Below are 23442 nucleotides of genomic sequence, written 5' to 3' on the forward strand. Positions count from 1 at the left end.
TCTTGAAAAATGGTAGTGCAGCACCACACTTGAAATGTTGACTCTGGCTTTTGGTGAATCTGCTATGAGTAAGACAAGAGTTTATGAGCGTATATACATTTCAGGGAAGGTCAAGAAGGCGTTGAAGATGGCGACCACCCTGGATGCCCTAGCACATCAATTACACTTGCCATATCCTTTTTCTCATGCCAAGCAATTTTTTCAGGTCTTTTTAACATGAAATGTGTAGCAGCGAAGTTTGTTCCAAAATTGTTGAATTTCAACAGAAAATGACATCTCACAGACATAATTCAGGAATTGCTGAATGAAGTCGACAACAATCCAGAACTTCTAAAGAAGGTTATAACGGGTGACAAAATATTGGTATATGGTATGACATTGAGACCAAGGCCTAATCAACCCAATGGAAACTGCCTCAAGACCCAAGACCAAAAGAAAAATTCAGCTAGTTCAACCACATGTGAAGATTCTTATCATTGTTTTCTTCAGTTACAATGGGATAGTGCATCATGAGTTCCTGCTTTATGGTTGTACGGTCAGTGAGGAATACTAGCTGAAAGTTATACACTGTTTGCCTGAAGCAGTCCGAAGAAAATGAATAATACTTTGGCAAAACAATTTGTGGAAATTTCATCATGATAATGCTCCCACTCACAACTCAAAGTTTGTTCATCATTTTTTGGCTAATAACAAAACCGTTATGTTGCCTCAGCCACTGTATTTGCCGGGCATGCCACCCTTGTGACTTCTTTCTATTCCCAAGGCTAAAGAGAACTATGAAATGACATCGTTTTGCCACCGTTGATGAGATAAAAACAGAATGACTGAAGGAGTCATGACTGAAAAGTGAGTTCCAGAAGTGCTTCCAAGATTTGGAAAAGAACTGGTACAAGTGTATTATATCTGAGGGGAATCACTTTGTGAATGGGACGAAATTGATGTTGGTAAATAAATAAAGATTCTATAAGAAAAACAAAAATTCCTATTATTTTTTGATCACACCTCATACTCACTCACTAAATACCTGAAGATTTGCGCAGCCATTACGTTGGAAGAGTTCGAATCACATTCGCCAATCCATGGATTTTGTTGGATGCATTAACAACTTCAGACATAAGGATACTGACATCCTCATGAGCTTTGACATTGTCTCTCTTCTTACATGACTTTCTTTATAAGAACCTTTATAACTTATTAGCTTGAACTTTGACATAGAGAAGACCAATCCTTTTAGCTGTCTTGATGTTGACATACTTTCTTTTCAACCACAGCTACTATGAGCAGACTGGAAGACTAGCCATGGGGAGTCAACTTTCACCAGTTGTGGCCAACATGCATATGGAACATTTTGATGAGGGAGCCTTGGAATCAGCCCGGTGGAAACCTATTTATTTCCTACAGTCTGTAAACGATGCTTGTGTCATATTACCTCATTAAAGAGACAAACTGAATGACTTCCTCAAACTATCTCAATTCTATACACCAGAATATCAGTTGGAGTGAGTAGGACGACACTCCCCTTTCCAGATATCATGGTAAAAAGAAGGGAGCACATTGGGCCACACCATGAACTGGAAGAAGCTGCACATGTACCTATGCCTACACACAGACAGATGCCCCTACCCAGTACAAAGTAATGGGATGCTGAAACATTAGAACATAGGGATTGCACCATCTATGACAATGAAAGTTGCAACCACTTTGCTGTAAAGTGAAAATTTCATTCAGGAAACATTGCCTAGGCTGTGGCTAAGCCATGTCTCTGCAGTATCCTTTCTTCCAGAAGTGCTAGTTCTGCAAAGTTTGCAGGAGAGCTCCTGTGAAGTTTGGAATGTAGGAGACAAGATACTGGTAGAATTTAAGCTGTGAGGATGAGTAGTGAGTTGGGCTTGGTTAGCTCAGTCAGTAGAGCACTTGCCTGTGAAAGGCAAAGGTCCCGAGTTTGAGTCTCGGCCCGGCCAGAAAGTTTCACTGTTGAAGATCATTGCTGAGAATACCAACAGCACACCAAATGCAGCAGCCTAACAAGCCTGCAGATATGGAACATTGCCTATTGGAATTACAAGGAATGGATTATGATCATACTAAGGTTGTGACACAGACTTCTGGGACTGTGTCATTAGAGAATCTATCACGATTCAAATAAGGGAACCATTGATCAGTCCTGATAGTGGCTACATTCTTAGTAAGGCCTGGTAACCTGCAGTTGCACTTATTGAGAAGATGTATGAGCTGTCCCATAATGAACTGACTTCAGGGGAAGGCAGAGGACCAGCAGAGATGCTGGCAGCATAGGTATCTCGGTGCAACGAGGTGCTGGGAGAAGTGAAGGATGAGAAACAGGGCGTGGATGACAGATAAAGCTGCAGACCAGAGACAATGCAAAGAGAGCATATTGCTGCACCAGGTCCTCTGTAGTCAGTTCTTCAGTGCACACGATGACAACAACATGGTCACTTAATGAAATCTTGTGCCTGTTGGGCACTGACATCTGGCCCTGCACATGCCAAATAGTTTTTCAATGTATTAGTGATTGGTTGTACCATAATTCTGCTTTTCAGGTCACTTCATATGTGTAATTGCAATTTGACACCAGGATCTGGTGCCTCTTTACTACTGTGAAAAGGTACTGATGTGGCAACAGTACAATCGCTAGATAATTATAGTCATATAAGATAACAAAATAAAGACTATATGGGATATAGTGAAGGAGGAGACCGGTAGAACCAGACATGAAGAGGGGCGAATAGCATTAAGAGTAAATGATACATTGGTGACAGACGTGTATAGTGTGCAGAACTTTTTAACAAACATTTTACAACTGTCACTGACAAGATGGGGTTGTCAGGTTCTGTAGATGCTGCTGTGGAATACCTCAGACCAGACATTTCAAGTAACTTCCATAATATGAATTTGACCCTCACTACCCCAGCAGAAATAATATCCATCATAAAATCTTTAAAATCAAAAACATCTAGTGGATATGATGAAATATCAACAAAGTTAATTAAAGAATGTGATTCTGAGTTAAGTAACATATTAAGCTATCTGTGTAACCAGTCATTTATCAGCAGAATATTTCCTGAATGGTTGAAATATGGTGAAGTTAAGCCACTGTTTAAGAAGGGAGATAAAGAAATAGCATCAAATTTCCGTCCAATTTTACTTTTGCCAACATTCTCAAAAAGTTAGAAAAAGTAATGTACAATCAGCTTTATAACCATCTATTCTCAAATAACATACTGTCAAAGTCACAGTTCGGATTTCTAAAGGGTTCTGATATTGAGAAGACTATCTACACTTACAGTGAAAATGTGATTAATTCATTAGAAAAAAAATTGCAGGCATCTGGTATATTTTGTGATAAGTCAAAGGCATTTGACTGTGTAAATCACAATATCCTTTTAAGTAAATTAGAATATTGTAGTGTAACAGGAAATGCTGCAAAATGGTTCAAATCTTACATTTCTGGCAGGAAACAAAGGGTGTTATTAGGAAAGAGACACTTTATCAAGCTATCAGGCATCATCCAACTGGGAACTAATTACATGTGGGGTCCCAAAAGGTTCCATTTTTAGAGCCCTTCAAATTCTGAAGGTGGTAGGCATAAAATACAGGGAGCGAAAGGCTATTTACAATTTGTACAGAAACCAGATGCCAGTTATAAGAGTTGAGGGGCATGAAAGGGAAGCAGTGGTTGGGAAGGGAGTGAGACAGGGTTGTAGCCTATCCCCGATGTTATTCAATCTGTATATTGAGCAAGCAGTGAAGGAAACAAAAGAAAAATTCTGAGTAGGTATTAAAATCCACAGAGAAGAAATAAAAACTTGGAGGTTCGCCGATGACATTGTAATTCTGTCAGAGACAGCAAAGGACTTGGAAGAACAGTTGAACGGAATGGACAGTGTCTTGAAAGGAGGGTATAAGATGAGCATCAACAAAAGCAAAACGAGAATAATGGAATGTAGTCGAATTAAGTCGGGTGATGCCAAGGGAATTAGATTAGGAAATGAGACAGTTAAAGTAGTAAAGGAGTTTTGCTATTTGGGGAGCAAAATAACTGATGATGGTCGAAGTAGAGAGTATATAAAATGTAGACTGGCAATGGCAAGGAAAGCGTTTCTGAAGAAGAGAAATTTGTTAACATCGAGTATAGATTTAAGTGTCAGGAAGTCGTTTCTGAAAGTATTTGTATGGAGCATAGCCATGTATGGAAGTGAAACATGGACGATAACTAGTTTGGACCAGAAGAGAATAGAAGCTTTCGAAATGTGGTGCTACAGAAGAATGCTGAAGATTAGATGGGTAGATCATATAACTAATGAGGAGATATTGAATAGGATTGGGGAGAAGAGAAGTTTGTGGCACAACTTGACTAGAAGAAGGGATCGGTTGGTAGGACATGTTCTGAGGCATCAAGGGATCACCAATTTAGTATTGGAGGGCAGTGTGGAGGGTAAAAATCGTAGAGGGAGACCAAGAGATGAATACACTAAACAGATTCAGAAGGATGTAGGTTGCAGTAGGTACTGGGAGATGAAGAAGCTTGCACAGGATAGAGTAGCATGGAGAGCTGCATCAAACCAGTCTCAGGACTGAAGACCACAACAACAACAACAACAACTTTTTCTTGTGTATGTCAATGACCTTGCATCAGTAATATTACCAGAAGCCAAGTTCGTTTTGTTTGCCGATGATACAAACATTGCAATAAATAGCAAATCAAGTGTAGTCTTAGAAAGGTCAGCTAATAAAATATTTTTGGGCATTAATCACTGGTTCCTAGCCAATTCTTTGTCACTAAACTTTGAAAAAACACACTACATGCAGTTCAGAACCTGTAAGGGGTGTCACACAAGTATATGCCTAACATAGGATGATAAGCAGGTAGAAGAAGTGGACAGTGTTAAATTCTTGGGATTACAGCTTGATAATAAATTCAACTGGGAGGAGCACACCACAGAACTGCTGAAGCATCCTAACAAATCGCTATTTGCAACATGAATTGTGTCAGACATAGGGGATATAAAAATGAAAAAGCTGGCATACTATGCTTACTTTCATTCCATAATGTCATATGGGATTATTTTTTTGGGATAATTCATCAAGCCAAGCTAAAGTTTTCTGGGTACAAAAATGTGCAGTAAGAGTTATATGTGATGTGAACTCAAGAACATGCTGCAGAAGCCTGTTTAGGGAACTAGGGATACTAACTACTGCTTCCCAATATATTTATTCCTTAATGAAGTGTGTCATCAAAAGTATATCACTTTTCCAAACCAACAGCTCAATTCATGGAATCAATACTAGAAATAAGAATAATCTGCACAAGGATTTAAAGTCACTTAGTCTTGTACAAAAAGGTGTGCATTATTCAGGAACACACATTTTCAATAACTTGCCAGCAGCCATAAATAGCTTAACAACCAATGAAATTCAGTTTATGAGAAGCCTAAAGGATTTATTGGTGGCCAACTCCTTCTACTCCATTGATGAATTTCTCAGTAGAACCAACTGATTTGTGTGTATATATAAGTACAATATAACTTCTGCACAATTTCACTGCATCAGTGCAGTAATGTGTTCATTGTAAATAAGTGTGTGTGTGTGTGTGTGTGTGTGTGTGTGTGTGTGTGTGTGTGTGTGTGTGTGTGTGTGTGTAGGCTCAATCTAACTTCTGCGCCAGTTCAGTGCAGTAATGTGTTCATTGTAAATAAGTATTTAGTAGTTGTATTACACATTTATTACCTTATAAATAAATAAAAAACTTTTTTAGTTTAAATTCAGTGCATTAGTATTTGTAAAATGATTCTTTCATATAGTGTTCATTAAAAAAAAGACGACCATGTCACTTGGGACTTGTGGAATGGTACATTAGCTTATTTGTTTGAGTTGTAAATATTTGTCATGTATTGTTGTATTTCTGACATGTTCTACATCCTGGAGGACCTCCTCACTACGGATCAATTGGAATGAAAGTAAATCTAATCTAATAATGTGAATATTCTTACTTAGGTAATGTGAGCCCTCTTACAAATTGCTCTTCATTGTGTAATATATGGGGGCTAGAACTAGTACTGGATTAAATGGTACATTATACCAAGTGATTCTGCTTGTTCTGAACATCTAAATGCTCCTGTCTGAGCATATGTACCAATGATTTTCGTACTGGGTGGGCACTGTATTGTAGTTAGTTAGAAAGGAAGTGAAGTATAGGAAGGGAAAAAAAAGTACCATTCAGTTGTGCATCCTCATGAGTCTATTATATTATACGCTCCAGTGTTCTGGAGAGGAACTCAGTAAACTGTTTCAAAATCTTCATCTTTTTCTTTTGTTCTCAATCCATAAATTGATCAGCAGCAATTCTACTTGTCCAATTTTCCTCTTCTGCAAGTGTCTTTAGTTCTGAGTATGTTTTCAATTTCAGATATTTTTGTCTCCCTGATGTACTAAAGTATTGCTCTTCATTGTGCAATTTGCCCATGCTTTTTTCTTTCTATTAATTTCACATCGAGCAAGCAAACTCTGTATAGGTGTCCAACCCATCAATCCTTCTGTTCCTTGGTAGTTCTCCACAATGATGTTATCTTTTGTGATTTGTTGAAGACTTCTTCATGACTTAATAATTTTAATTTAATTAGTTAGTCATAATTTTCTGTTACCATATGCAGGAACAAAACCACAAGATTTATAATAAAATTCTTAGGAATTATTTTTGTTTGTGGTGGACATTTAAGTAAGTACCACAATCTTGTTTTGATCTAGTAGTTCCTCACTTCAGGTACTGTCCAGTCAAACACATAAGATTTATAACCAAAAATAAGTAAATAATCCTTAATCACATACAGACTGATCACAGACTTTTGCCTAAATGCCATAAGGTAAATGATGCAGACTCCAAAACCAGAATTATCAATTCATCTTGTATAGAGACCACTGATTTTTACCTGTTATATCCAAAATTGTGGTGAGGTTGCGAGTCATGTATAGAATGAATGGGATGCAGTCTGCAAATGAATACACAAATATGTTGCTGAGAATTGTGTTCATGTTGATGTAACTATTAATAATATGGGTAAAATGTGAGTCATATCAAAGAAAGAACTTCATACAGCTACACATTGTTGAATCTTGCATTACATTAAATGCCACTATGTCTGGTCTTCCTTGAAAGTGAGTATGAACGAAAGCCCACTCATTATTAAAAATATGAAGGTGATTGTCATATTCTGTACAAAATTGAAAACACTGTTTTAGTGGCAAGTATTTTTATGCAAAGTACAGTAATTAACATACATTATGTAAAGTACACTACAAATATATGCAAATGAAAGCAACATACACCACTCTTAAGAAAAACAGTGAAAATCTGTGGTGTTTCCATACAGACAAGGATATGCACAATTATTTTGTTTCTTACCATTTTAACTTATTTTTCTAATCTTTTTTATTTTTATCTTACATTACAATAACTTGCAATATTTCTTTATCATTAACATTTGTTTCTTTTTTTAAATTTTATGCAGGAAGAGCGTGGAGTAGCTCATGGAAATATTAGATGCTGGAAGCTTCTAGTTCACACTCACAATGAAAATACATTTTTGGTGAAACTGGCAGATCCTGGACTCTTTGAATACTCATCATCTGAGTGGGTAACACTGAATAACTGAAACAGTAAACTAAATTAATAAGGAGGTTATTTAAGTCTGATTCTGTACTCTTATACACAGTAATTGAGAGACATTTGCAGTGCAGTGGCCTTAATATTTGATGCTTGTAACCAGAAGAAATCAAAATTTTAATCTATTAAGTAACAATTTTAATCGTTTGCATTGTTTTGTCTGATCTGGGCTCTAAAAATTAAAATAAACTTGTAGCTGACAAAAGAATTTGCTGTTGTAGTAATCCCAAATAATTTATTTTTGGCCAAAAATAAAAAAAAAACATAAAAAAATACCACTCGCTCACTTAACAACATTTTAAGCAGTCCAGACCACAAGCAGATGTGTAATTTTATATTCTAAATATCCCACTTTTTGCTATGTTCATTCCTGTATGAAACATATTAGAAATGATAATTACTCTGTATGTTCTTCTTTCATTTGATTCTGTTGCACTTTGTGCCTTTAGCCAATAACCATTATAAATACACAACTGGATTCATGCTTCCAAATCAAAAACTATTCACAAGAGAAATATTTCAGCCTCTTGTATATTCAGAGTCCAGAAGTGTCTCAAAATGAACTGATAAAATGTCAGTTACATGTTTAGAGGCATTTGGTCCTTTACAAATTCAAGTTTGTTTTCTCCTTGTAGAAGAAAGTTCTAATGAACGGACCTGTTATTCCCAGCAGATTCTACTAGTGACCTGTGTCTTTTATGATATTGTATTCAAAGTTTTCCACTGAAAATTGATGTTTGGTTTTTGTCTTACTGATTCACTAAAATCCTGCATAATCGACTTGTAGTGTGATGATCCACTTTTTTTTGTCAGTATGTGTAACTCTTTGTAGAGGTTTCTACCTCCATATCACAAACTTTGTGAATGCATGGACTTGAACAATTGCCATGGACTATGTTTTGTTTATTTTTAAAACAATTTTTACTATCTTGTCTGCAATTCTTTCAATATTTGAAATATTGTTTTTCTCTCTGTCATTGGTAGTAAAGTCTACACACTACTTTGTTCCTCTGTAGTAAAACACATGATAACTGTGGAATAAAATCAGTTTTAGAGGAATGCATTGTGTTGTTTCAGAAAGAAGTATTTTTTTTTTAGAAAGAGGACTAATGTTTGACATGAGTTGGTTCAATTATTTTAAGCCTGGATACAGACAGTATAGTATGATATGGATTCATCTTGGGTCACCTCCAGTCAACTGCCAAAGAATTGCTGACATTACTTTCTTGGACATTAAGTTCTTCAGTTTTGTAACATTTCCTTTCAAAAAGCAATAAATGGCATATTCTCAGTACTTATTTTGCCATAAGGTATACCAAATATAGTGACTCTTAGGCTAAATAATTCTGCTGCTCTCATAACTGTAGCCTTGTGTAGCCAAATTCCTTGTTTTGCTTTTTCACAGAGGTCATATGTATCATCTAGTTCTGCTACAATGAAAAACCAGTCTGAGAAACATGGTCCAAATAAGGGTTGAGGGGTTTTATTCCCAAAGAGTATACTGCTATTGTGCATGTACTTCTGCAGTATAAATTAATCTGCAAATATGTTTGGTCTTAATTTCAGTGGTAGTAATTATGGAAGAATAAGCCTCATAAAACTAAATAAGTAACTTCACTTTAAAATAAAAACAAAAGAATAACTAAAACAGATAGTCAGCTCAAAAGTGCACACCTGTGAAATCAGTATCTACTGCTGGGTAACATTCAGTACCATGTTGTGCTATCCAGTTCAATGCTTGGATATTCCTTGACATGCAGTCACAGAGTGATTAATTCATTGTAGCTCAAGTGTATTCCACTCTATGATGGTTGATCTTCTAAGGTGATCCAGTATGCCAGGGTTCCTGTGACATTACACTCTGCAATATTTAATTGGTCCTAAGTGTGTCCATTCAGGTTTATGTCAGCAGATACTGCAAGCCATTCCACTGAGCAGATCCTGCCTCCTGGTGGAAAGTATTCAAAGTGCATATGGTGTGCTTGTCCATTATCGTCTTGAAAGATGAACCCATTGTGGAAACACTGACTATAGGGATGGACAATTGGTTAGAGGGTCCTTCCCCAGTACTAAACAGTCCTGAAATTACGTTTGAGAGATGTACAGTATCTGTTCACGTGACCAGCTCAAAACGTGACTGACTCGTTTCCCGGTTTAACCTGTGATGCTGCACAATAATTGGTTGCCTCCAACCTGTTCTACAGTGATCATAAGGCTTAAGACAAATACTGCCCTCATCAGTGAATAGAGCTCTATATCATTAATATGGGTTCCATTCCAGGTGTTCCTGTGTTCACTGCCTGACTCCGTAGTGCTGGAGCATTTGTATTGGTATTAATAATGAATGGCTGTAGGACAAATAGATCATGTGGAGATTTTTGTGTGCTGTCTGGATTGACACAGGCCTCTCTGTTGCCTCCAAAAAGACAGCACACAGTTCTGTTGCATTCTCCTAGGTGTACCTAAGACCCATAATTTGTAGACAATGTTGGTTGTGTCCAGAGTTTCTGAGGTAGCTTAACACACCTACAAATGAAAAAAATTAACACATTTATTCATAACATGTACATGCTGAAACGTGAGAAATGCATAACTTTTGTAATGCTATTATTCCTTCAGTGGTGCTGTCTCTGAATCGTTCTTTATACATACTATTTCACTTGCTAGTAGCTATAACCTACAGTCACTGGCTAGACATTAAGATTAGTAGTGTCATTCTGTACCAATGTATTCAGCTGCAAGTCTTTCGAGATCTGGTGGCAGAGCTCAGTGTGCAGCATCTTAAAAAGACTTGTCAACAGGGATGATGTGAAGACAACTTTCTCTGATGGTCCATGGCGCTATCCAACAGAGGCAGTGAGTGCTGGAGAAAGCATGGCTGGTGGAGGCCCATCAGTGCGAGGTTTAAGTGTATTGTCTTCCATGGAGATATGAGCAGCATGCCATGTGCAATTGATGAAGACACCATCGATGCAACATTCCTCTACCACCAAAAATGTGCACTATCATAGCACAGTGTGGGTGTGTGAGATGATGTGAGGGAGGTCTATGTCACGGTGCTGCTGGAAGAGGTGGCTGTCATGCGATGGGAGATGGCACCAACCAACCCGCATCTTGACGTTTGTCTTGCGAACCACCAGCCATCTGCCAAAACTACCGAAGGTAGGACTTCAATCCAACAGCACCTGAATGCAGCATTGGTGCTGTTGATGATGCTGAAGATTGTGTGGTTGATGCAGGCTCAGTGTCTGCATCTGACATTGCTGACAGTTGTGATGGATGGTGCAGCAGTATCTGTGTATGTGCAATGGTGTCAGCATCCATGCCAGAGTTGTCTTGATGATCCATGTGCCCAGGTGTTGGGTATTGACAAAAGCAACTTAGGGCCAGTAGTCTGGATACAGACAACATTTCTGAAATATGAATATCTGTGGGAGAATGATGATAATCACAAGAACAAAGTTGGTTTTGGTGCTATTGACGGGTGCCTGTTTTGCCGAAAATGGGATAACGAGCTCAGGCAGTCATGTGAGTGACAGTGCCAGGTTGTAGTGACAATGTGAGTTTTGTTATAGATGTGATAGAAAACTTTATCCTTCTTACAGAACTTTGTAGTAAAGTTAGCAGGATATTGAGGAAGAGATAGATGCAGCAAAGTACAGTGGTGACAACCATGTAACAATTCTGCTGGTACAGTGTCATAAAAAGGCAGAGTGTGATATGTGCTGAGAAACAACAACAAAGCATTTTCCCCTCAAGTTTAAGGCATGAAGTTTGGACAGCTGCGCTTTGAAAGTGTGAATGAGAAGTTTGGCTTCACCGTTGGATTAAGCAGAAAATTGTGCTGTTCATACTTGATGAATTCCATTTTGCTGGCAAATTACTGAAATTCCCACGAATAAAACTTTGGACAACTATCTGAAACAGTTATTGTTGAGGCAAACCTTCTAAACAAAAGACAGAGGCAAGTGCTTTGATAGTGCTAGTGCTAGTTGTCAGATACGTGGAATGCCAGATGAACATTTGCTGTATGCATCAATGATAACTGGTCACTTTGTGTTCCAGAAAAGACCAGCAAATGGATGTAGTATGGATGCATTGTCAAGGACTGCCAAATCAAAGCCAGCTGTAAAACTCTTGGGTTGGCACTGCCTCGTTGTCTGTGCATCCATGGCATCAAATGGTCTTGTGTTCTGTCTGCTTATCCAGCTGAGGCCATGTACAATGATGGTGCACTAGCTACTTAATTCTAATGTTCCCAATGTCCTCTTTGTTAAAGTTTCAAAACAATTCACTACAGTGATGAGGCAATCATGACTGGTTTTTGTTCACTAGGAGAATGTAGTGCATTTGCACCATTCTGAAGAGAAAGGCTGTGTTTAAAGCATAGTATTTTCATGCTAGTGCATCTGAAATTGATTTTGGATTTTGAGACCAAACCAATCAAATGTAGTACCTGAGTAACTGTAATGAGTGATCCTCCTCATTAGCTTGCACAATCCATTGACAATCAGTGGGAAAGCTGTAAGTGCTTGTGAATCAGAGTGATCAATTTGAAGACAAGAAGTTTCTGATGCATCAGATTCTAGATCAGTTCTCGTAGGTAAGTGAGACAGTGTGTCTGCATTAGCATACTGTGCTGCAGGGTGATCAAGACTTTCATACTGGTGTTTGGAAAGAATTAGTGGCCAACATTACAGCTTCTGTGCTGTATAATTGGGCTCATCTTACTTCAGATGAAACAGAGCAATCAGTGGCTTATGATCAGTCGTATGAAAAAATTTTGTGTCATGCAGATACTTACGAAATTTCAGGATGCTATATGTGATAGCTAAGACTTCCTTTTCCAGATGAGTGCAGTTGACTTGGACCTTATTCAACATCTCAGATACAAATGTTTTGGGGCATTCAATGTTTCAAAACTTATGAGACAAAATTACCCCTATTCCATGTGATGCTACATCACTTGCTAGTACTACTGGTTTTTGCAGATTAAAATGACTAAAACATGGGTGACTGGGCAATGGATTTGTCATTTTTTAAGCTGATTGTCCACACTCTCCAGTCCACTGAAAATGAATATTTTTACACTGGAGGTGATGCGAAAGAGCAGTGATGTGCACTGTGTTCAGATTGAACTTGATATAGTAGGTCAGTTTTCCAAGAACTACTTGTAGTTCCTGTTCATTTTTACGCTAAGGTAATTTCTGAATGGCCTGTAAATGCTTAGTCAAGGGACAAGCAACATGGTCATCAGTGAGATGGCCCAAATATTCTACTTTTGTATCGAAAAAGGAACATTTCTGCAGATTACACTTGAGTCCTGCATAAGTTGAAGCTTGAAAAAGAGATTCTAAATGTTTGCTGTGCTTTTCCAGCATTTGTCCAGACACAATGTTGTCATCCACATAATAGAGTATTGCCCTTAAGCATAATGTCCTCTTGAAAATCCTTTGCATTTCCCAGTATGCCATTGAACAAATGTCTGTATTTCACACAGTTGATGAGTGTTGGCATGGAAACCTTGCCTATCAATAGGAAGCACATTGTTTTGAATATGTAAACCAAACAAATCCAATGTGTCCACACCAAAAATATTGGTACTCAAGTGTGAATCAACTACTGTGAATGATACTAATGTAGTTGTATTTCTTTATTTTGCTTGCAAAGTGTACATCCTGGGAACAGAGATAATTTTGCTGTTGTAGGCTGTGAATTGCAGATGTCATTTATATAGCTGAGGGTGTCCCAGCTGCTTGTAAGTAGTTTGATTGATCAGTGTGATTGAAGCATCAATATCTGACTGAAATGGTATAGAGGGATTTCAAATCTGTAAGGAAATGAACAGAGTGTGGTTTGTCCTCTGAATGTGACTGTCATTTTTTTAGTTTCAGAGGACTGTCTTTGCCTGATTTGTGATTGATAGAGCATGTAGCTGTTCCACTGTTAGAGAAGAACTGAGTGGAATGAGCCAGATTTTTTAACTGTGCATGTCATGTTGCGATTCTCCACTTTCATTCACAGTTTGTGTGTGCATTACAAGGAGGAGTGGGTACAGGTTCAGCATGAGATGTCATATTTATTTCTATATTCTCAATTCAGAATTTGTGGAGAATAGAATTTACTTTGAATATGTATTGGAGTCACATCTGCTGTGTGTGTCCTGATTCATATCAATGTCGGTATTGCGTGTGGTGGAAGGATCAGAGTTTGCGGTCCTGCATTCACCCAAGACTGGTGTGCTTGAGCTAGCAGTGAACTCAGCGACTGCTGTCAACGTGTCATGCTTGACAGGGGCCTCTGAGAACTACCTGCGGCCAACATTGCAACAACAGACGTGTTCAAGTCTAGGTCCACAAAGCCTTCTACTTCTGAGCTTTGATTACTTTGAGAACATCATTGAGACCAGGATTGTGATGGTTTAGAATCTCAATCTCAGACCATATTCTATTGTCATCAAGGTTATGGATAACAGCATCATGAAGCACTTTATTTTGAATAGAAGCTCCACAAGTGCAGCTGAATTTACAGTTCCTAGTCATGCCCTTGATATCAGCAATCCATTCTCTTACTATGATGATATACATGGAAAAAAAAATTGAAATGAGCAACAGCAGCTACATGAACCTGGGCTTAAAAAAATTTGTACAACTTCCTAACAATGTCTTCAGAGGTTAGGGTTTGGGGCTGTAACTGAGGGAGCATCTTTCTACACAAATGTAAAATATGTACTCCTAGCCATGAAAACAAGAATGAATGTCATTAGTCAGGCAGCAAAGTGTTGTTCTAACTGCATCCAGTACTCCATCTATACCTTTTACCTTGCATTAAAAGAGCGAAATTGTGGAGGTAGCACCTGGCCACTGGCATTCTGTGCTTCAGTCGTAGTTTGTTGCTGGGCTTGTTGGCTTCCTCCAATTTGGTAATACTTGCTAGCAACAATTGGTTTGTTGGCTGTGAAACTAGGTAAATGCAGTGAGTGGTTGCTCTCCACAAGTTGCCACTCTATACACAAATTAAATATGCTACAATATATAATAATTCTATAAAAGAAAATGCAGTTGTGTTTCACTGTACCAACTACTGCCATGGAATCACAGCAAACCAGCCTCCTCACCAGGAATGTCCTTTGTCTCCATAACTTAGGAGGTAGCTTAACAGACCAGATATCTATGAAATGGATGAAATATTAATACATTCATTTACAATATATACAATTTGAAACATGAGAAACACACAACTTCGGTAATGCTATGAGTCCTTCATTCGTGCTGTGATATACCAGTTTCTGAATCGTCCTTTATGCAGTCTGCATCACTTGCTAGCAGTTACAAGATACAGTCACTGGATAACTGTTAAGATTACTAGAATTGTGCTGTACCTCAGTATTCTCGCTGCAATTCGTCCGAGATCTGGGAGTGGAATTCAGTGTTCGGTGCCTTGAAAAGATTTGTTGACGAAACAATTGAACACGGTTGAAAGTGAATTCAAGGTCATCTGGTGGCATTCATGGTGCTACTCATCAGAGATGGTGAACACTGGAGAGAGCAGGACCCACAGAGACAAATTTTAAATGTATCATCTCCTGTGAAGATGAGAGCAGCATGCCACGTGCAGTCGATGGAGACGCTGTCGATACCACAGTGTTGATCAACTGGTGTTGTTGACTATGGGCAATCACTATGAAGAACAATTCCTAGAGTGACAGTGCACAAGTGATTTAAGCTGGTAATAACCCTTTGAGATGTGGTGAGAGACAGAACAGTGTAGATAAGCCACATGGTCCCATTCATGACTGGAGATGCAAGACACTTGCTCATCATTCTTGTACTATGCTTTGATTGGTTTTGTGTGGTTAGCCCCTTTTCCTACCAATCTTTATTTTTCATTTTAGGGGTGATACTCCAATGAATAGTGAGTCTGTTCTCCTCTTTAACACTCTGACTCAAGGGGATGACTATTGGAGGGATGTCACCTGTTGCATGCAGAGCTGTGGGCCCACTCACCTGCTGCCACAATTATTTCTTTCACCTTTTTTATTATTGTTGACACAGTTGATGTACATCAAATTCATAGCCTTGTCACTTTTAACTAAGTAAAATCTTCCAGATAGATGGCATTCTTTACTCTGTAATAGTCTCTGCCCCTAATCAGGATGGTGGTGGGTCAGATGTGGCTGGTGTTCCTGTTGCCACAGACAAGTCCTGTGAGGCTCCTACCTGCTCTGATGTATGTTACAGCCTGATCCATATACTTTTATTTCTTCTTAAGTTATTTCTCAATTCTCACTTCAGTCTGTACTGATTTTGATGACTTGATTTTACCACTCCAACATACTTTCATAATTTGATCATTTTTCTGGCCTATGTCACTAACTCCAGATGAACTACATGTTGACAAAGGGCCAGATGACTTCCATGATTAGTTCCTTAACCCCCAATCAGCCAACTTATACGGCACACACTACTGAATTACGAGAGGTGTTTCTTAAGTGAGTACCATTTTGAAGTAAAAATAAACCAAATAGACTTTTTGAGAAGTGTGCACGTTGTACTTGTATTTCAGAATGGCACTTACTTTAAAAAAATGTGCCTCATACACTGAAAATGTGAGGTTTACTTTTCTCTTCATTACACTGGATTTACACAGATTTATGCTAGTCATCAAAGTATAAAGAAAGAGCTCACCGATCAAAAATCACAAACTATACAGGTAGAGAGGATAGTGAAAAATTCTTTAGGGCACTCTATATATAACATATTTATGTGGAACGTATATGCAGTATAATGGAATCTATCTTGGTGTTTAGTGAAGATTACTCCCACATGTTGGAGAGTGTATTTGGTCACGCTACAACATTTCATTAAATACATCTGCAATATAATATTATGTCCTCTGAATCTGCGAGGGTGTGCTGAAATGTAATGCCTTTAAATTTCTTATTCTGTTCTCAATATTGATTGAAGTATTGCTTGTCGTGCATATTACTCAGTTGACTTTCCTGCAATCCTCTGCCACTAGGAAACTCCGAATTGTAGCATGTAACATGGTGGTATGTGTCATTACTATGTAGCTACATGAGAAACAGCATGCTGTAATCAGTTTTCAAATTCGAAGAATTGGTCCACTTATGGAATACCATCTTCTTCAGCATGATAATGTCAGAACACACAAGTGCTCTAATATTTGTAGCAATCAGATGCTTTGAATTCACTGTCATCAGTTGTCCTCCAAACGGTCTTCACTTGGTCCCATCTGATTTTCATCTGTTTCCAAAAATTTAAAAACATCTTTGAGGGCTTCACTTTGACTATGAAGAAGCTGTGGAAGCAGAAGTGAAATTATGACTCCATCAACAAAGTGAGACATTCTCCAGTGAGAGCGTCAATAAAATGGTCTCTCATTCGAAGAAATTTGTTCTTCACCATCATGCCTATGTTGAGAAATAAATATGTAAACATGAAGAATAAAGACGTAGATTTCTAGCAAAGTTGGTTTTATTAAAAAGATGTAAGATTTTTCACAAAAAAATTCACACACATTACCTTTCAGCATGCCCTATATGTTTTTCCTACATTCTGTTTTGTCATTAAATATTTGAGATATACACTGAGAACCCAAAACATTACAAACACTGCCAACAGTGACATCAGGTGGCACTTGATGGTGCATGGTGCTGTGGGCACGTGATGCGGTAACAAAAGCATGTAACTGGAGCAGACACAGATGGGGGATAACTCTAGAGAAGATATAGGCTGGAAGTGGGGAATTCTTTTGAGATAAGTGATTTTGACAGGAGGCAGATTATTATTGTGCAGTGCCTGTGAATGAGTATCTCAAAAACAGCCAAGCTGGTGAAGTGTTCACGTGCTACTGTCTTGAGCATCTACAAAAAGATGCAAAAGAACAGTGAAACTATCACTAGGTGCTGAATGGTTCGACATCCACAACTGTTCACAGAATGTGGGGTTTGAAGGCTTGTCTGCCATATGAAGTAGGATAGATGGTGATCTGTTGCATCTCTGCTGAAAGAGCACAGTGCTGGTGCATGCACAAGTGTTTTGGAGCACACCAATCATCACATATTGTTGAACATGGAGCTCAGCAGCAGATCGCCGTACATGTTAACATGTTGACCCACAGACATTGTCAGTTACTATTGCAGTGGACACGGGACTATTGGAATTCGACCATCAATCGATGGAAACATGTCGGCTCTTCAGATGAATCACAGTTTTGCTACCCTACATCAATTGTCTCCACAAATGCTGCCATCGAGGTGAATGGCGGCTTGAAACATTCAGCATGCCATGAATACAGGCTGGTGGGAACAGTATTATGATATGGGAGACATTATCTGCACTTGTATGGGACATCTGGCAATAATTGAAGACATGCTGTCAGCTGCAAACCATCTGCATACCTTCATGCTTGATGTCTTCCCTGACAGTGATGTCACCTTTGAGCAGTATAACTGCCCATTTCTTGAAGCCAGAACTCTGCAACAGTGGTTTAGGAGCATTATACCTCCATAAAATTACCAACAAACTGCTGAGAATCAGCAGCAGGGATGAAACACATTATTAAGGAGATCGTTATAATTTTTTCGCTCATGTGTGTGTGTGTGTGTGTGTGTGTGTGTGTGTGTGTGTGTGTGTGTCCTGTATATATGGGCACCAACTGTGACAAATGACATGTGGCATTTATTGAGGCCTACATCAATGTATTTTAGTTTATTCCCAATTGTTGCTGAATTTGATATGCAGCAGTTAAGGCTGTTTTATGAAGGATTCCCAGGACAATAGGGTGTCCTACAAATGTAGAAATTTATTATATGAAACAGCTAGTTCAGTCATGTGATACCTCATTTTCATGACACATTTCAGTTAGTGACTAAACATTTTCTGGTATTCCATGTTATGTTCTACATACACACAAAGTTTATTGACAGTTCCTGCAAACACATATTTAAAACAAGTGCATATTACTGTGGAGCAGACCAAAACCAGATCTGCACTAACATGCACTTCTTATGCCATAACATTCATGTAGAAACTCTTTGTGAACTCTCTGTAATTATATTCATGGAACACTTGAAGATGATGAGCCAGTAATCACAATTAATCATTAAATGAGTGTCACAAAAATGGAGCTGTTAATTCATTAATACACAATTAACTCGGATATTTAAGTGTAGTGGTTTTACATTGAAGTATGTGTTTTTTTTCATTTCAGTATTCACTGGATTGCTCCAGAGTATTTTACAAATGTTGAAATGGCAAGATCATCAGTTCCTGCTGATGTCTGGGCATTCAGTACAACACTCTGGCAGATTTTTGCTTATGGAGAGCATCCTCCAGAATCAAGCAATGTCGACATGATTAAGAAGGTAATCCAGTGTATTTATGTTATTCAGTAAAATTTTATCTCTCCAAAATGAAAGTTTCACAATGCAGTGGAATGTAATTTATCTTCCTAAAAACTTGATTGTTCTTGCCTTGTAACATTAGCCAACATGGCATTACTGTAAACCGCTGAATGCAAGGGGAAACTATAGCTGATATTGTTCTGGAGGACATGGGGGTAATCAAAATGGCATTCTCTTGGATAAAATACAAGAGCTGGACAAAAATATGAAAACATCAAAAACCCAACCCATTATCATACCTAATACGGTTTAGTAAATCTATTGGCATTCAAAACACTTCCTGTCATCTCAGAATGGTCCTGGTCCTGTATTGTTTTCAAGGGACTCTCTTACCATTCTTCCTGCAAAATAGTGGCAAGTTCAGGTAACAATGGAAGTGGATTGTGATCACAGACACTTCTCTCCAAAGTAGACCACAAAGGCTCACTAACATTGAGATCTGGTGGCTGTGGTGGATATGGGAGATTTAACAATTCATGCTCATGCTCACAAAATGAGTCCTGGATGATGTGAGCTATGTGAATAGGGACCCTGTTGTCTTACAACACATCACCATTGGGAACAAACATTGTACCATGGGATGGACCTGATCAGCCAGAAAAGTAACATTTTCCTTGGCAATAATGTGTCTTTGCATAGTAACTGTGGGGCCCAAGGAATATCACATTATGATTAGCCAAATCATCTCTGAACTTCGCTATCTTTCACTCCTGAGATGTAGCCTTGGTCAGAAATTAGAAATTGTGTGAAACGAGACTCATCTGACCAAATGACTTTCTTCCATTGCTCCTTAATCCCAGTTTTATGGCTTTGGCATCACGTTTTCCCTGCTTCTGAAGCTCCCTTTACTGTGTCTTGTTCCTGACAGGGTTTTTAAGTATGACACTCAGTTCTGCAGTGACTTTCACAGGGAGTTGTCCACTTTTTTCATCACAATCCTCTTTGATGATCATCTGTTATGATCATGCAACACACACTTTTGTCTGTCTTGTGACTAGCAGATGAAGTTTTACCACTTTTCCTGCATGCAGTATAAATCTTTGTTATGGTGCCTCTTGAAACACCAAATACTTTGACTCCCTTGGTTACAGAAGCACCCACTGTATGAGCACCAACAATTTGCCCAAATTTGAATCCACTTAGCTTCCACATAATGTGCTCACAACTAAGCAGAACACTGTTCTGGCCATGACTGACAGTTCCAATGTAATGAGAACATTGGACAGGTGGTCTCTGTGGTCAAATACAGAAGTGCAACATACAGACTTGGCTGGCATCATTATTTATGTTCAGGCACATATTTCTTGTGGTGTTTGCATATTTTTGTCCAAACTCTGTTATTGCCTTTACAGATCTCTCGTGGGGCTACTCAGAAGGATTTTGTCACCAGAAAAAACAAAATGCTTCTAAGAGTCAGAGTGCAGAATGGTGGATCCGTAAATCAGATAGGGAAGCTGGAGGCTTTAAAACTGGAAAAAGATAGGTTGAAGTTAAATGTAGTGGGACTTAGTGAAGTGTGATGGAATGAAGAACAGGACTTTTGTTCAGGTGTGTACAGGGTTATAAATACAAAATTAAATAGGGGTAATAGAATGGAAGATATAAAAATCAACAAGAAAATAGGAAAATAGATAAGCTCCTATGAGCAGTATAGGGAACATTTTATCATACCCAAGATAGTCATGAAGTCAACAATCAAGTTTGTACGACAACTAGCTCCACAGATGATAAAGAGACTAAAAGCATTTATTATGAGAAAAAAAAATGTTAGGATAGTAATAAATGTGATTGTGAAGATGGCTGGAATTCAGTTGCAGGAAAAGGAAGAGAAGGAAAAACAGTGGGAGAACAGGGCTTGAAGGGGGGGGGGGGGGGGGGGGGGGAATCACAGATTATCTAAAAAACCGGAGGTTGTTGAAAGTTTCAACAGGAACATTAGGCAATATTAACTGAAACAGAGGGAAGGAATATGATAGCATACAAATGAATAGTTTTGAAATATGAAATAGTGAAGATTGTAGAAGGTAAAATTGGAAAAAAGCCCCTTTACAAATCCTTGGATAACACGCGAGACAGTGAATGTGATTGATAAAAGGGGGGAAAAAATGTAAAAATGCAACAAATGAAGCAGACAAAAGAGAATAGCCATGAAGTGTAAAATAACTAAGCAGAAGTGGCTAGATGAAGAATGTAAAGTTATTGAAGCTTACATAACAATGGGAAAGATAGATGCCACCTTTAGGAAAATTAAAGAGGCTTCTGAACAAAAGAGATGCAGCTATATGAATATCAAGAGCTCAGCAAATATGGGAATACTGAAATGTTCCAGGATGTATAGAAGAGCTACACAAGGGAAATGAGCTTCAAGATGAAGTAGATGGAGACGAGATGAGAGATATGGCACTGCAAGAAGAATACTGAAAGATCTAAGTCAAAGAAAGGCCTATGGATTCAACAAAATTCCCTTGAATTATTGAGTTTGATGGAAAAGTCAGTCATATTAAAACTATTTCACATGGTGTGCAAGAAATATGAGACAGGCAAAATACCCTCAGTCTTCAGAAACAGTGTAATAACTACATTACCAAAGATAGTATTTGCTCAAGGATGTGAATATTGCTAACTGTCACTTTAATAAGTCATGGTTACAAAATACTGATTTTTTTTCCCAAACAGAAAAATTGAAAAACTGATAGAAGCCAACCTTGGGAGAGGGTAAGTTTGGGTTCTGGAAAAATGTAAGAACATGCTTGACAGTACTGACCCTGTGACTTATCTTAGTAGAAGATTGGTTGAGCAAGGCAAACCTAAGTTTATAGCATTTTTAGATTTAGGGTAGGCTTTTGAAAATGTTGACTGGAACATGAACTTAAGGCAAGTAGCAGGGTTGAGAGGGGGATGAGACAGGGTTGCAGCCTATCCTTGATATTATTCAGTCTGTGCATTGAGCAAGCAATAAAAGAAACCAAGAAGCAATTTGAAAATGGAATTTAAGTTCCATTAGTAGAAATTAGAGACTTTGAGGTTTGCCAGTAACACTTTTAATTCTGTCAGACAGCAGAAGACTTGGAAGGGCAGTTGAGCAGAATGGGTAGCGTCTTGAAAACATGGATGTCAAAGAATCAAATCAGGCAGTGCTGAGTGAATTAGATTAGGAAATGGGACACTGAAAGTAGTAGGTGACTTCTGCAATTTGTGCAGCAAAACAATTGATGATGGCCAAATTAGAGAGGATATGAAATGCAGACTGACAACAGAAAGAAAAATATTTCTCTAATTATTAGGAAGACTTTTCTGGGGGACATAGGGATTAGGGTGAATGGGTAAAAGACTAAGGATTCAATATAGCAAGCAATTTGAAATGGATGTAGGTTGTAGTATTCAAGCAGATATGAAAGGCTTGCACAGGATTGACCAGCATGAAATGCTGCTGCAAACCTGTCTTCAGACTGAAGATAACATCAACATTAATAATAGATTAAAATTGTGTGCTGGACTAAGTGTCCTTCATACAGTTTCATTTGAAAAGCATTCTTGTGAGAAGTGAAGACTGGGGCTCCAGTCTACATGTGGCACTCAGCTTCAGACCTTATGCTAACTATATTATACTGTATGCTGTGCTGTGTAATGTAATTTACATTCTGGTAAACAACCCTTATCCAACTTTTTTTTTAATTCTTGGTATACTGCTCCAGTAATATATTCTTGAGAACCTATGTAGAATTTGGAAAGTTAAGAGAGGCATTGTGAATGCTTAGATGATTTAGTTTGTGTGGATTACCCAGCAAAAATATGGTTCAGGATTTGAATCCTTGTTCAGAACTGTAGTTTGCAAATTTTGAATCAGACATTGATGACCCTTTTATGTGGTGGTGTATTTATTAACCTCACTTTGGATAAGAATTTTGCACTTGTATGCATCATTTGCAATCAGTATCAAATGAAACAAATAAGTGCACCCGTGGGAGGAATGTAGTTAGGAATATGAGGGATAGTCATAATGTTTTACAGACCATCTTGAAAAAATAAACTTATGTAATTACTTTTTGCTGTTTGCAGTTACATTTATTCAGTTTTAGTATATGCTGACTCCCCGTATAATGCCACTAGAGGAGCCAAATCAAAATGACTCTGCCCATCTCCAATTTATCAGTGGGCTGCACCATTTTGATCTGGCTTTTCTAGCAGCTTGCTATAATACTTTGACGTGGTGATTCAATATGTACCCAAGCTGTAGAAATGCACCTGTATATAAACAGATATATAATACATACTTTTTATGTGCTCATTAAAACTTTGACTGTCCCTGATATATTTCACTCAATTTTATTTT

The 23442-nt window shown here is 38.1% G+C and overlaps 1 protein-coding gene across 1 annotated transcript in view; it reads left to right on the forward strand.

Annotated features, from left to right (window-relative positions):
- Positions 1-23442, forward strand: part of LOC126187914 (tyrosine-protein kinase hopscotch) — a 157961-nt gene that overhangs the window by 55209 nt on the left and 79310 nt on the right. The window contains exons 8-9 of the mRNA XM_049929271.1: positions 7527-7648; positions 18917-19070. Coding sequence (XP_049785228.1) covers positions 7527-7648; positions 18917-19070 — 276 coding nt within the window. The remainder of the gene's footprint in view (positions 1-7526; positions 7649-18916; positions 19071-23442) is intronic.

This window comes from Schistocerca cancellata, chromosome 5, assembly GCF_023864275.1.
Source record: "Schistocerca cancellata isolate TAMUIC-IGC-003103 chromosome 5, iqSchCanc2.1, whole genome shotgun sequence".
Classification (NCBI taxonomy): domain Eukaryota; kingdom Metazoa; phylum Arthropoda; class Insecta; order Orthoptera; family Acrididae; genus Schistocerca; species Schistocerca cancellata.